General features: G+C 41.0%; 1 protein-coding gene across 4 annotated transcripts in view; it reads right to left on the reverse strand.

The window, feature by feature from the left end:
- The window catches only part of CACNA2D3 (calcium voltage-gated channel auxiliary subunit alpha2delta 3), a 928,576-nt gene that overhangs the window by 663,352 nt on the left and 250,197 nt on the right, over window positions 1-15,027 (reverse strand). For all 4 annotated transcript variants that reach the window (XR_643716.2, XR_643717.2, XM_003894282.2 and 1 more), the window contains exon 4: window positions 1,127-1,186. Coding sequence is in view for 2 of the 4 variants with exons in the window: in XM_003894282.2 (XP_003894331.1) it covers window positions 1,127-1,186 (60 nt within the window). In the remaining 2 variants the exon portion in view is untranslated. The remainder of the gene's footprint in view (window positions 1-1,126; window positions 1,187-15,027) is intronic.

A 15,027-nucleotide genomic window follows, 5' to 3' on the forward strand; every position in this document is an offset into this window, starting at 1 on the left:
TCCCATATAAATGGAAACATAGGAAAGTAAACACTATTTCCTAACTGTGACCACATGCCATTAAAAGAAATACGTCTAGCAAAGTTCAAACTTTAAGATTTGCTCCTTCTGTTTTCCTAGTGGTGAGGAAAGGTCACAAAACTCAAAGTGCCAATTTAGATAAAAGTTCATTCAGGGAGACCCAAAGGAATCTCCAAGTTTTACTTACTTACTTATTTATTTGTTTCTTTATTTATTGGAGACAGACTCTCACTCTGTCACCCAGGTTGGAGTGCAGTGGCTCCATCTCAGCTCACTGCAACGTCTGCTGCCCAGGTTCAAGCAATTCTCCTGCCTCAGTCTCCCAAGTAGCTGGGATTACAGGCGTCCACCACCATGCCCAGCTAATTTTTGTATTTTTAGTAGAGATGGCATTTCACCATGTTGGCCAGGCTGGTCTCAAACTCCTGGCCTCAAGCAATCCACCTGCCTCAGCCTCCCAAAGTGGTGGGATTACAAGCGTGAGCCACCACACCCAGCTGGAACCTCCAAGTATTATTTAATTCACTTGTTGCCCTTTACTATGTTTTCTATACACATCAACATCAAAATCCTTCTCAATCAGACATAGTTATGTCATGATCAGGTGCAAGATCTACTGCAAGAAATTAATGAGATGGATGTTTGAATCTCACATCAGTGAATGATTTAATTTCTAAATTTTATTACCAATCAATTCAAGGATAGATCCATCACAGTATTGCTTTCAGTCACTTGCATTCCAAAATGCAGCCAGCCAAGTGGGGTTTGGATATATTCTGCTATCTTATCAATTTACCATTGAGAGATCTGGTGATTATTGTCAGTTGACCAAGTTAACTCCCCCTAAATTGGGGAACAGTTTATTGAAATCTGATCACACACATGTGAGTGTTTGGCATCACCCATTATAATTGTCATTGTTAGAAAGTGGTTGACAATTGCTTAAGAATCCTGTCAAAGATAGGCACATTTACTGAACTCTACACCATCCTCACAAAAGCCTTTCCCTCCCAATCACTGAAAAATCAGTGTCCCTGGTATACCTGGTACTTCTCCTTTCGCATGAAACACACAAAACAATTGAACTCAAACTATAATCAGTTACCTGTAAGTCTGCATCAAATTCATGTTTCAGGTGTGCTTCTTCTGCAGCCTCCACCAGACGCTAAAAAAAAAAAAACAAAAAAACAAAAAAAAAAAACAAAAAACAGAAGACAGCATTAAGGATCAGAATTGTGGCCTGAACCCCATCTCTCCATTGACCAAAAGTGACAGATTATATCATGGTTCATACATTGTGACCTGATGCCTTTGCTCCCATGAAACTGAAAATAATCACATCAGTGTCAACATTCGGTTTCTGCCTTCATCATTCAATCAATAATTCTTCCAATAAATATTTATTGTTATGTACACATTTATAAATGCACACGTATTCTGCATCCATTTACATAACAATTCAGATACTGGCCCTTAAGGCCCAATGCAGATCCAAAACCCACCTAGAATAGTGCATTCTTAGGTACAGAAGGCCCTTAGTCAAGATTTATTGCCTTGAATTGAGTCTAACTTTAAGTGGGCTAGCTTTCTTCCCCAACATTTGGAAAAGAGTACTTATTTTAATTCCCTCAAACGTTCAAGGTCAATTCTTTCTGTACCCAGTTCTAATATGTAATTATCAGGTGACAGTTATGTGCATTTTATGGTCCATCAATGCCACTGTGACAATCTGCAACTCAAAAAAGCAATCACTTAAATTAAACGAATACTCAGCACCCACAAGAACACAATTCTTGTTATTCTTCTCAGCCAGCGAAGTTCAACACATTAATAGTCTTATGAAACCCATTTCATGATGCCTTCATTTAGATAATTACTCAACAATCAAAATCATTTTTACTTTAATTTGAATTTGCCAACAAGAAGATATTTCCCACCTTGAAAATACAGGCTAGTGGATATTGCACAAAACTCATGTGGTGAAATAATATTTCACTGAAATTACAACAAAGTAAAAGGAAAATCTTAGATCCAAGCAAAAATTTGACCATTTCTATCTTCCCATGGTCACTCTTGTATCCTATGCTGTCTCTAACTTGCTTTCTCTTGACATAATGTAGGCCTGAGTTTAATAGGCCACGTGTGAAAAACGATGGCATTAATATTAATCTCTAAATGGTCACAAATTGACAGACAAATGTCCCATGAATAATTATTAAATTGGATACGGAAGTGAAGAGGCTGAAATATATTCAGGTAACTTTAAGCAGCAGTATAGAGCACCAAAGCCCACTTTCTCCACAGGACACACAAAGGAAGAGACAGGCGAGCGAGAGACAGCGCTGCCCACAGACAGGAATTTGGGAAGGGTGGAAATGTGATTTCCCACACTATCTTCAGTTGATCAGAAGGTCAGGAAGGGCTTTTCCTTTACTGGTCAAAGAACAATCCCCAGAGAACACCAGAAGCTAGAGCCAGGAGACCTGGTCCTCATTCTCTTCTGGATGCTAACTCACTACAGGTGTGAAATCTGGAGCAGGACCCTTCCTCTGAGACTCAGTTTCCTCACCTGAAAATACAAAAAGTGGTGACCCCAGAGCAGTGCTTCTCAAAGTGCTGTCCCACATTGGCAGGATCAGTTTCACCTGGGAACTTGTAGAAATGCCCATCCCATTTTTTTTCTGGGTTTTTCTGATTCAGAACCGAAGCAAAAGTTCTGGAGGTGGGGACCAGCAATCTGGTCTAACAAGCCCTGCAGGTAGTTCTGATGTCACTAAAGTTTGAGAACCACTGGTTCTCAAAATAAATAATAATAAAAAATAAATAATAAATAAATAAAATAAAAATAACATTCATCCCATTCCTCACCTCACTCCTGACGCTTGATTAAACCTCCAAGGTTTCTCAACTCTTATTTAACTTTGTAAAATCTATGTGCCAGGCATGGTGGGGTTCGTACCGGTAATCCCAGCACCTTGGGAGGCACAGGTGGGCAGATCACCTGAGGTCAGGAATTAGAGACAAGCCTGGACGACATGGCAAAAACCCATCTCTACAAAACACATAAAAATTAGCCAGGCGTGGTGGCACATGCCTGTAGTCTCAGCTACTCAGAAGGCTGAGGCAGGAGAATCACTTGAACCCAGGAGGCAGAGGCTGCAGTGAGCCGAGATCACACCACTGCACTCCAGCCTGGGCGACAGAGTGAGACTCTGTCTCAAAAACAAAAAACAAAACTTATGTATTCCTACCTAAAATACTGTCACTTTAAGACATAAAATTCTTTACAGAAAAAAAGACATAAGATGGAAGGGATGAGAAACAGAAAAGTAAGAAGAGGAACAATCTACAAAGATCAGGTAAGTGGGCCCCACGCGTTCATTGGGTCACCGTCTTCCTAGAATCACCCTAGTCAATGAAGCTTGTCAGCCTTCTGGGATCACATGGCACAATCTGCAAAAATATTGTGGATCCTGACAGATGAGTGACAGGCAGTGATAGATAAAATGAAGGAAAACTATGTGTTTCTGAGAGCATATTCTCTCAATCTTTGTAATAGATTTGGAATTTCTATGCATGTATCATGAAATCAGTTATATATTGAGCTTTACAGAATGTGTATAAATATTATGCATGTCTGAATACTTACATTATCAAAACAAGTCATGCATTTTGAGCATTTATTTATTTCAACACACAAAAGTAGATTTTTAATGGTGTCTACACACTGAGAATCTAGAGAAAAAAAGTTGATAAAATGTTTAAATGATCAAAAGATAAAGTAAAACTACACAATTATCAAGACAAATAATACTGAAAAAAGTAAAGAATTGGAAAGGTAAAAATAATAATAAAGTCGTGTAGGACCAACAAAAAAGAGAACAGGATGAAAATAATAGGCAAGCTGAAATCATCACAAAACAGTATGCATGAAATGTATTTCATATATATTGTATTTACATATGTGTGTACATGTATGTATATGTATACTGCACAGTCATGCAAACTATGTAACCTATTCCTATATAACAAAACAAAGTATATTTCAACAATGAACACTGCAATACAAAGTAGGTAACAATATAAGATGGTAACACTGGAAAGCATCTGATAATATTGAAGTAACTACTAAGAGCAACCAGAACACTGCATTCTGTGCTGAGTGAAGTAAATACATGAGAATTTGACCGGCTAGCAAGTTTTTATGTTCATGTTCAAGTTAAATTTGCCGCATGCCTTTTTATTTTTTTTTTCCTAATAGGGAACTCTTCACGAATTTGCATGTCATCCTTGCTAATCTCCTCTGGATTGCTCTCATTTTAGTATATGTGCTGCTGAAGCAAGCACTGCATGCCTTTTTTAAAACTTAATTTACCCCACATATTTCTTTCTTGATCCATGAAGATATTTTTTCCATCATTCTCACTAGAAAGCTTTAGGAAACATGATTCAAGAAATGATAATCAACCAGCAGCTACACGTAATGGTTGTTTCTTACGAAGCAAATGGGTATCCCAGAAAAGCACTCTTCGAATGGATACGCCCTGTACACAGCACCCACCAGGTTGTCCCAACCTGCCCTCTGATGCCAACGGGAGACAGGCCTACATTTTCTGGGTGAACTCAGGGGATGCCCTCCCCAAACAGGCTCAGCTGTTGTGTAAGACAGTCAGGAAAAATGGCACATCAAGAACTATGTATCTTGTGGAAAGAACAAAGGACAGTAATCTTTCCTCTGAAAGCACTCTCACAAAGCTAAACAAATTAAAAGAAATGTTATTTAAGTAGGAAACCATCTTCCATAGATTTACCTAAGACAGGCTGGGTGTGGTGTAATCCCAGCACTTTGGGAGGCTGAGGCAGGCGGATCGCATGAGCCCAGGACTTCAAAATCAGCCAGGGCAACATGGCAAATCCCCATCTCTACAAAAAATACAAAAATTAGCCAGGCATGGTGGCACCCACCTGTAGTCCCAGCTAGCGGTGAAACTCAGGTGGGAGCATCACTTGAGCCCAGGAGGCAGAGGCTGCAGTGAGCCAAGACTACACTACTGCACTCCAGCCTGGGCAACAGAACGAGACCCTATCTCAGAAAAAAAAAAAAAAAACGAAAACAGATTCATGGGGACAGAAGTTTCTACTGTTGTTTGTTTTGTTTTGTTTTGTTTTGTTTTGGTTTTGAGACGGAGTCTCGGAGTCTCACTCTGTTGCCCAGGCTGGAGTGCAATGGCGTGATCTCAGCTCACGCCTCCCAGGTTCACACCATTCTCCTGCCTCAGCCTCCTGAGTAGCTGGGATTACAGGCACGCGCCATCACCCCCAGCTAATTTTTGTATTTTTTAGCAGAGATGGCATTTCACCATGTTGGCTAGGCTGGTCTCGAACTCCTGACCTCAGGTGATCTGCCCACCTGGGCCTCCCAAAGTGCTGGGATTACACCCGTGAGTCACTGTGCCTGGCCAAGTTTCTCCAGTTAATAAAATTAAAATACATTGATTCATCATCTAACAAAGTCAAGACCATAAAACTTCAATTTCTGATGCTTGCTAATAGAAAGTAACAGCCTATTATTGACATCTCTTTCCTTAGCAAATGTCATTATAATCATCTAAATCCAATGAAATATGTTTTTAAAACAAATTTGCAGGTAAGAAAAATCCATTAAATTTGCTAATATTTTAGTTATTATATAAGAAACTACCAGTGAGCCTGGGGAAAACTGTTACTCTATTATACCTGTTATAAAGGCAGTATACTTTTAATAATAATGTTAATTTTCTTTTATATGAATTCCTTTTTTAGGTCCACAGATGGGATTATACAATTGTGAATGTGGTTTTTAATTAAACGTGAACACTGGAAACAAAAATGGCTTTGAAGACTCCAGCCTTCGGAACTGAGCTTTGAGGTAAGAGAAAACGGCAGTATTGTCCACAAATCTTTTGTCCCTTGTTTAATGCCAAAGCTTTTCCTTACTCAATAAAAATGATAACACTACACTGGAATATACATCCTGGACTTGGAACAAAGCACCTATAAGGTAAAAGGTCGTAATTCATGAGTTGATGCACATTTCACTGGCTTTTTATATTTCTATATAACTCATGCCTTTTAGTGAAATAAATACAAACAAGAGCCATCTTTATAAATAGACAATGCTAGAAGCCATAGACCACGGATAGTATTTATAGCTTTGGTGAAGGCGAAGCTGCCAAGGGGAATAGCAGGGATATTAAAGCATTTCATTTAAAATCACATCTTATTTCTTGTTACAATGACCCTATATATATCCACACAACATTACAGAATGCACAGTGTCCCCTTTCCTCCCCACAACACTTAAATCAGGACTAGCGTTAAAGACATGGTAGAGGTCAAACTTTCCATCATGGGCCAGAAGGGGAAAACCGGACACTATGTCTAAGTAAAAACTGGATCAGAAGAAAAAAATGATTCTTTTGTCCTCATGTATTTTATGTTTTTGTTCCTGGCCATTTTGGCTTAACAAGTGGAGAAAGGAGAGAAAGAAATACGCAGTGAGAGGTGGGAAGGTAATGGAAAATGGTACTATACTACCAAAGTAACTTAACTGCTGGACTCCTGATTTCATCACAATGAACAAGTTGTGTACAAATAAAGAAAATTTCAAATAAAAATCCCTAAAATGGGGGGAAGGGACAATTATGAATGAAAATCCTCAAAACAAAACAGAAATATAAAAACCATATGGAATCGCAATGTAAAAAGTTATTTTTATTTCTTATGTTAAAGCTAAAAAGCTTTGGGTTATAAAATGCTGTTATAATGGGCTGTTGGAATTTAATAAAGATTTCAGAGCACTTAATACATCTAGTGGTTTTCATTTAATGTTTTGCAACAACACACTGAATACTCATACCAGGCTTTTTACTGCCTTTTTTCTGGAATGAATACATAATTCTTTCTCAATTAAGGTTTAAGCTCAAATGGGGGGAACTCCAATCTATAATCATGAACATGGATTTGGGCTACACAAAGGGTTATCTTGTAGTTAGTTATTGAATTGTCATTAATACCAGAGTTAGAGATCACATGACTCTTCCTTTGAATCAACAAGAGTTCAATGTGTAGAAAAATGGCCACAGCAGTCAAGAAATAGTAGTAATTACTATCACAACCATACCCAGAGCGGCATGGTTAAACTGTTACCCTAGATTCAGTGGCTTTTGCTTTAAGGGCAAGAGTTTGATGGAGAAAGAGTTACACCATTTGTCCATCAGTGTGTACCTGGGACTAATGCTATCCCAGCAGCGTGTTACACAGCAGGGCTTGAACTTGACGTGCTGACAGTCTACAGAAGTGAAGACAGAGGAGATCTAAGTCCTCTCCACAGTCACAGATTTCAAACTCAATCAATCACGGATTAAAATGAAAAATCTCTACCCTCATTAAGGGCACTTAGCACATCAAAAGATGTTTCCAGGAACCCTGGCAAAATGAGATTGATTTGTTTCCCAGACTTATTTCAAACTCTTGTCTTGTACCAAGGGTCAGAAATCATCCATTTAAGAACTGTTACGTTGGAGAAATTAAGTTGTTCAGATTTACATTTTCATTCCTTCTGGTGTTGAGATTCCTTTCCCTCTGTCCTTGGGATAGAGCTTTTTTTATCACTCTGTAACAATGCAGATTAATCTTTGCTGCTTTGTAGCTAGAGCAATTGGATGAATATTTCCTGAAGTGTCGGATGGGTACCAACAGTGATCCATGAAAAAAACGTAAGATGGTTTACAGAATGTTGAGGGACACACAAGGAAAATAGCTATTTCAATGAGAAGGGACAAGTGACAAAGAATGCTGTCAGGAAGCCAAGGAAGCTTCCCAGAAGACATGACATTTAAGCTGAGCTCTGAAGGAGAACAGGAAGGATACAGGAGAAAGAGAAGTGCTGAAAGAACATTCAAGCCAATAGGAACATTTCACACAAAGTTTTGGAGGTATGAAAATGTTCTGGAAACAGCAATTAAGAGAAATATTCTGGAAACAGCTAGTGCTCCGGGACCTACACAGAGGCTACATCAATGACTGGATGACCATCATCAGGTAATAAACCAAGGCAAAATGAAAAACCTGCAGAAATGGACACAGTTAGACAAGAAGAAAGCCAACACACCTTTCCCTGCCACCCTGCAATGCTGCAACTGCAGTTAGAGTCATAGCTGAAACCTTAATAATATTCAGTAATCCTATTGATACAAATGTTTTTATTTTCGATTCCAATAGAAATGGCACATATAAATCACCAACTATCAAGATGATCATTTCTTTGGAGAAACACAGCTTTTAAGGAGGCTTCATTATTTCTTTGTTCCTGTAGAAGAAATAAGCTTTGTTGCACATGAATGAACATTTTGTATAAAATGACCTTCTGCCTGAAAGCTGCAAAAATTGCTTCTGCTTTAAAAATGGCAAACATTTCAAAGTGGATTATAAAAGCGAATCTATAAAGTTTCTAGAGAAAGCAGGTACCAGAACAATAGAGAAAACACATCGTGTGTGTATGTGGGGAGCTTTCTTCCCTTCCTTCACTCCTCCCCTTTCCTGTCTCCTTCAGATTGTATAAGGCTACACTGGCCTTACAAGACAAAATAAGCCTGGAGTTTACATCAGAAGACACGATCACAATCAATAACAAATTATCTTTGTTTCCACAAGAGATACCTGTTATCAATTTGAGGCTGATTAAATTAATACCCGTTATCAGTGTGGATGGCCAATTTCCAAACCAAAGCCATCACATTCTACATCTAAGCCTGCATTTGCCAAAGTGCAACATTTGCAGAGCTGCTGAAGATGGAAACAGCCAAATTTTATTCAAAGGGCTGCCCGAGGGCCAAGGCAGCTCAGGGAGAGGTAGGAAGAAGGGACAACCTTTGATTTCAGCCCAAGTAATTTTTCCAAATGACCCAGTGTTTTAAATAACGTTCTTCTGCTTACTTAGCTCTCCTGGGAATGTTTTAGAGTTGATTATCAAAATGAAGGCTATTTAACCATGAAACTTAAAAAGTCCCCTCAGGACCCTTCAGCTCTGAGGTAACTGCACTATTTCCTTTGTGGACAATGGAACTATCTTTAACTTCTCAAGGGGATAGTCCACAATGAACGGGGACTATGACATTATGTCATCTGAGGCATGAGCCCACAAACCCAGCACGGACCAGTACTGGTCGGTGGCCTGTTAGGAACTGGGCCGCACAGCAGGAGGTGAGTGGAGGGTCTGCGAGCATCACTGCCTGAGCTAAGCCTCCTGTCAGATCAGCAGCATTAGACTCTCATAGGAGCACGAACCCTATTGTGAACGGCGCATGCAAGGGATCCAGGCTGCACGCTCCGCTCCTTAAGAGAATCTAACTAATGCCTGATTATCTGAGGTGGAACAGCTTCATCCCAAAGCCATCCCTCACTCCCCCATGGAAAAACTGTCTTTCATGAAACCAATCCCTGATGCCAAAAAGGTTGGGGACCGCTGACCTGAAGGATGAACATTTGTTCTCCAAAATGAAAGAAACTTTCCTATCACCGAGGCCTCTGATTGCGGTGAATAAAATTCTGTTTCAGCCCTTAATTATACCTTTCCGGGGCTTACTCAGAAGGTGTTGACTAGAACTCACAATGGCAGAGTATTGAAGGTACTGCCCAACTAGCCAAGGAAGACAGGGACATCTGCCCCAGATAAGTCACACCCAACATGACAAGGTGTTGGTGCTAGTAAGGAAGTCTGTCCTACAGAGAGTTCCCATTCCTGGTTGTATCACTTTTCTATCACTTCTGTTTAATTCAGCAAGTACTTGTTGAGAACTTATTAGGTAACAAGAACATCACCAAGAACGGAACCCCAATAACTACATAACTGAGTCTTAGGCCTCAAGAAGTTTAAGTTTGGGGTACATTTTGTTACAGTAGAGTCAGAACAGGTCTCAGAAATCAAGGACAAGAATTTGAATCCAGGTCTTCCTACTCACCGACTCTGGGTAAGTCTTAACTGAGTCCTGGGTTTTCTAATCTGATGGACACAAATAATATAACCTTTAGTCTGTACCTCAGTGTGTGAATCTGCTAAGAACATATATACAAAAATTTCCAAAAGGATTCCACACAAGTGTAAAATATTATTAAGACAGGGTAGAGGAAGAGACAAGATTTTCCAGCATAAAACAGCTTGATTGAAACAAGGAAACTTCACAGAGTCACTGCCTCCCACGGTTGGCTCTCATATGCAGAGAACTTGGAACAGCTCCCCAAGTTCACAGTTACATGGAGGTTATGTGAAAGTTAATTCTGCTGCCAAGAAAAGGACTCCAAATCTTGTGTTCGAAAACACAAGGCTATGCATCTGCTCCTTAAGGGCAGGTTTTCAGAATTCACCACTCTCTTTTTCAGCTCCAGAGGTAAAATCTGTGATCAGTGAGGCTGAAAATGGAATGAGGCAAAGGCCTTTATGGAAGGGTTTGACTGATGTCCTCAGAATGGCACAAACACAGAAATTAAACTGTTTGCCAAAGCAAGCTCCTTTGACAGATGGCACCTGTGAGACACTGGACAGGATGGTGAGTGTGGCAGGCAGCTCCTGGACCCCAGGCCCCAACTATGGCCAGGGAAGAAAATTTTTCTTTCTCCTTGAAAACGAAATAACACTAACAATTTCCATGTCCATTCAGACTTTACCTTCTCAAGATGGATTTTTATATAAATTTGAAGCAGAGAAAAATCTGTTCCAATTCCCTTGTTGTTCTTTCCTTCCAACTATCCATCCAAATGCTTACCAGGCAACTTCGGTTTGGGAAGGAACATATTGTGTTGGTCCAGGCAACAGCCCCAAGGTCTGACAACCTGAATTCAAATCCTGCCTCCAGCAACTTTATAATACCTCTCTGAGTCAACGTTCTTGGCACAGAGTAAATGTCCACTAATGTTATCTCTTATTGCTGCTGCTGATGATGATTAATTATGTGGGAAGTATTACGCTAGGGGGATGACGCTATGAAGATAATGGCATTCTCACACAGTTTAGTTGGGAGGGGAGGCAAATAATTAGATAACGTGGCGTGGGCTAGCAGGACCACACAAGATGATAAGAGCAAGTATTGAGCTTCACACTCCCTGGACTATGTGTCAAGCTGTCCTACATGCTTTAGTCATCGAATCCTGTGAATCCTCACAACCGCTCTATAAAACAAAGCACAGATGCCATCCTAACTTTACACCAAAGGGAAACCAAAGGGAAGAGAGGTTATAGCGCTGTGAAAACCAAGGGCATAGAGCACCAGTGCAGGAATGCTCATAAATGATGCAACAGTGAGCTGGGGTTAAAGGATGAGTGGAAGTCAGCCAGGTGACCGAGAGAGGTGACGGTGAAGGAGCAGCAAAGGCTCCAGGGTGGGAGCCTCCTCTGCCTAGTCTCTCCTGTCTGCAGAGCTGCAGGTGTGGAATGGGAAGGGGGGAGAGTGCAAAAGGGCAGGCAAGTGGGGCTCAGATAAGCAAGGGTGTTGAGCTAGGCTAAGGAGTACTGTGTGTGGCCTGCATGCAGCGGGAAGTCTCATGGGGCATAGGACCCACGTGATCAAACCTGAACTTTAATTCATCTTCAAAAGTAATCTGGTAGCAGTGCTGAAAAAACTTAGAAGAGGATAAACCTGAAACAGAGACGGAGGCAGAGAGACCACTTGCTTTAACGCCATTTATTCCACAAATACCTTAATCCATGAGCAATTCCTGTGGGCTCTCCCTCCAAAATACACCCCATGCTTCACTACTTTTGTCATCCTCTCCCCTGTTATATTCCTAGTAAAGCCACAGCCATCTCTTCCCTGGAAACCCTCAGCATCCTAACAAGTGTCCAGTTTGCACTCAGTGCCCTGGATCCCATTCTCCACATGGTTGCCAGAAAAAGCCTTTTAAAAACAATTCTGATGGCAGTGCTCCCTGTTTGAAACCCACCAGTGACTTCCCACTAATTATGACTATGACCCATAAGGTCCTTTGATTTGGCCCAGTACCCTCAGATCCTAACTCCCAGCCATCTTTCTGGCCCCAGACCACTATCAACTTGTCTCTGTCATCCTGCTGTTCTCTTGACCAAGGATACTCTTGTCCTAGATCCTTGTATGTTTGGCTGCCCCTCATTGGTCACTCTGCAGCTCAAATGACTCCTCCTCAAGGATGTCACCCCCATCCCCTAACAAAACATTGACACACTTTGTGCTCGAAGCAGCATTGAGCATATGGCTAGTGCTCAAAATGCAGTTGGACAAATTAAAAAAGTATCTATTACTCACCCTACTGGGTGCCAGGCACTGTGTTTGTCTGGGAATATAAGGTTTATAAGACACAGCTGTTGCCCTCAAGCACATTAGAGTCCAGGGTGGGAAAGAAACGAGCAGGCAACTGCAACACAACATGATAAAGGTTCTAACAGGAGGAAGCAAGGAATTCTACAGAACACCAAGGGAGAAATTAGACCAGGCTTACGGGGCACAAGGAGGCTCCTCACGGATGGTACAAGAAGGCTTCTCATCTACACTGAAACCTGAAAGACAAGAGCCAGCCCAGGAAACAAAGGAAGGGCCTTCCAGGATGAGGGAACTGCAAGTGCAGTGGCAAAAGAAGGCAAAAGAGGGCATGACATGTTCAGGTAATTACGAGTGGCTCGGTGTATGAAGGTTATGTGGAGGGGAGCCTGTGTCGGGGCTGGGGAGCTAGTGAGAAAGGAGGCTGGAGAGTTTTAAGCAGTAAAATATTATTGATTATTGATGTTATCTAGATGTTCTCAAATGAGCAAAAGGTGATCCAAGACAATAAGGAGAAAGATTGAAGACAAAGCATCTGAAAGTTATTTAGGAAGAGGAATCTACAGGACTTGGAGGCCAGTAGGATATAGAGAATAAGGGAAAAGGCAGAGTGACGGAACTATTAGGTGGGTGCAAAGGTCATTACTTTTGCACCAACCTATAGTTTGCTGTCCTTACTCACTACCTGGTACTGCCTCCCGGGGGTGTCTAGCAACAGTCAGAGAAGGAGCTGAGCTCAGGAGGAACACTAAATGAAAGAAGGGCTAGCAGGTATGATAAAATCTCATAGTAAGACCAGGCAATACAAGCATCGAATGTTTTTAAAAGTGAAGTCCATTCAATCTTGTGACTGAGGGTGTGTGTTGGAGAGTGCCTGCCGACTCTTAGTACCATCTAAGCTGTGCCTTCTACGGTAGCGCTGGAGGCCTACCACCACATGCTCTTGACTCCCTTGCCAGCAGGGCTCCAGGTCAGATTCTTGAGAGGGCTGCAAACTGAAAGAGAAGAAACCAATATTCTCCAGCGGAAGTGATGGGCATGTACGTGGGCATCTGCAGATGGCAGGCATCTTTGGTCAGTCATTCAGACACGCTCCCACGAATTACCCACTCGTGCTGCAGACACCAGAGATCGTTGGTGGTGGCTTCCTGCGACCGCAGCACTTCCTAGATCTGTCAACTCATACAGCAGGTCCCTGACCCTCATCCCTCAGTTTTTCTATCAAATAAGCCTTTAATTCCCTTTATTAAACCCCTGCCTACTTGAAATGCCTAAAGATATTCCTTAAAAAGTAAAACCTAAAGGGTTTTTGTTTTCTAATCAAACATGACTGAGTGATCCACAGGGTACCTGTGTAAGAACCACTTCAGAGCACGGGGCGGGGGCCAAAGTGCAGAGAGCAGTGACAGTGGGACGGATGGAAGTTTGGGACAAAATATCCAGATTCTTACATTGAGAAACCGATTTGGGCCATAGCAGGAAGAAAATGCAAGGTGAAGGAAGGCTTTAAGATGAAAACATGCTCATAGCAGTGAAGGTAGTAATAAGAACTGCCCTGGGAAGCTTCCAGAAGACCCAGCTCAGGGCAACTCCAGGATCCTTCCTAGGGATCCGAAAGCCTTTGAGCCCAAGCCTCCAATTCAAAGGACCTTAAACTTAGACTTTTCACATTATTTCCTGAAGGCATTACAGATATAGTCATAAAGATACCACGGCACTGGAAGGAAAAGTTGTTTAAAGTTGCATCCCTTTCCTGGACCACACAGCCTACAGTGCATTATAATTTCTTTCTACTGTATCTTTAATTTGCTTAGGAAGAGACCAATTACATATATAATATAGGCATGCTTTGTTAAAAAGCAGAAATTTGTGAAATGTATATATTTAAAACATACCACAGTTTTCAACAAAAGCCAAAATTGACAAATGGGATCTAATTAAACTAAAGAGCTTCTGCACAGCAAAAGAAACTACCATCAGAGTGAACAGGAAACCAACAGAATGGGAGAAAATTTTTGCAATCTACCCATCTGACAAAGGGCTAATATCCAGAATCTACAACGAACTTATACAAATTTACAAGAAAAAAACAAACAACCCCATCAAAAAGTGGGCAAAGGATATGAACAGACATTTCTCAAAAGAAGACATTTATGCAGCCAACAGACACATGAAAAAAAGCTCATCATCACTGGTCATCAGAGAAATGCAAATCAAAACCACAATGAGATATCATCTCACACCAGTAAGAATAGTGATCACTAAAAAGTCAGGAAACAACAGGTGCTGGAGAGGATGTGGAGAAATAGGAACACTTTTACACTGTTGGTGGGACTGTAAACTAGTTCAACCATTGTGGAAGACAGTGTGGGGATTCCTCAAGGATTGAGAACTAGAAATACCACTTGACCCAGCCATCCCATTACAGGGTATATACCCAAAGGATTATAAATCATGCTGCTATAAAGACACATGCACACATATGTTTATTGTGGCACTCTTCACAATAGCAAATACTTGGAACCAACCCAAATGTCCATCAATGATAGACTGGATTAAGAAAATGTGGCACATACACACCATGAAATACTATGCAGCCATAAAAAAGGATGAGTTCATGTCCTTTGTAGGGGCATGGATGAAGCTGGAAACGATCATTCTCAGCAAACTATTGCAAGAA

The sequence above is a fragment of the Papio anubis genome, chromosome 2 (assembly GCF_008728515.1).
Source record: "Papio anubis isolate 15944 chromosome 2, Panubis1.0, whole genome shotgun sequence".
Taxonomy (NCBI): domain Eukaryota; kingdom Metazoa; phylum Chordata; class Mammalia; order Primates; family Cercopithecidae; genus Papio; species Papio anubis.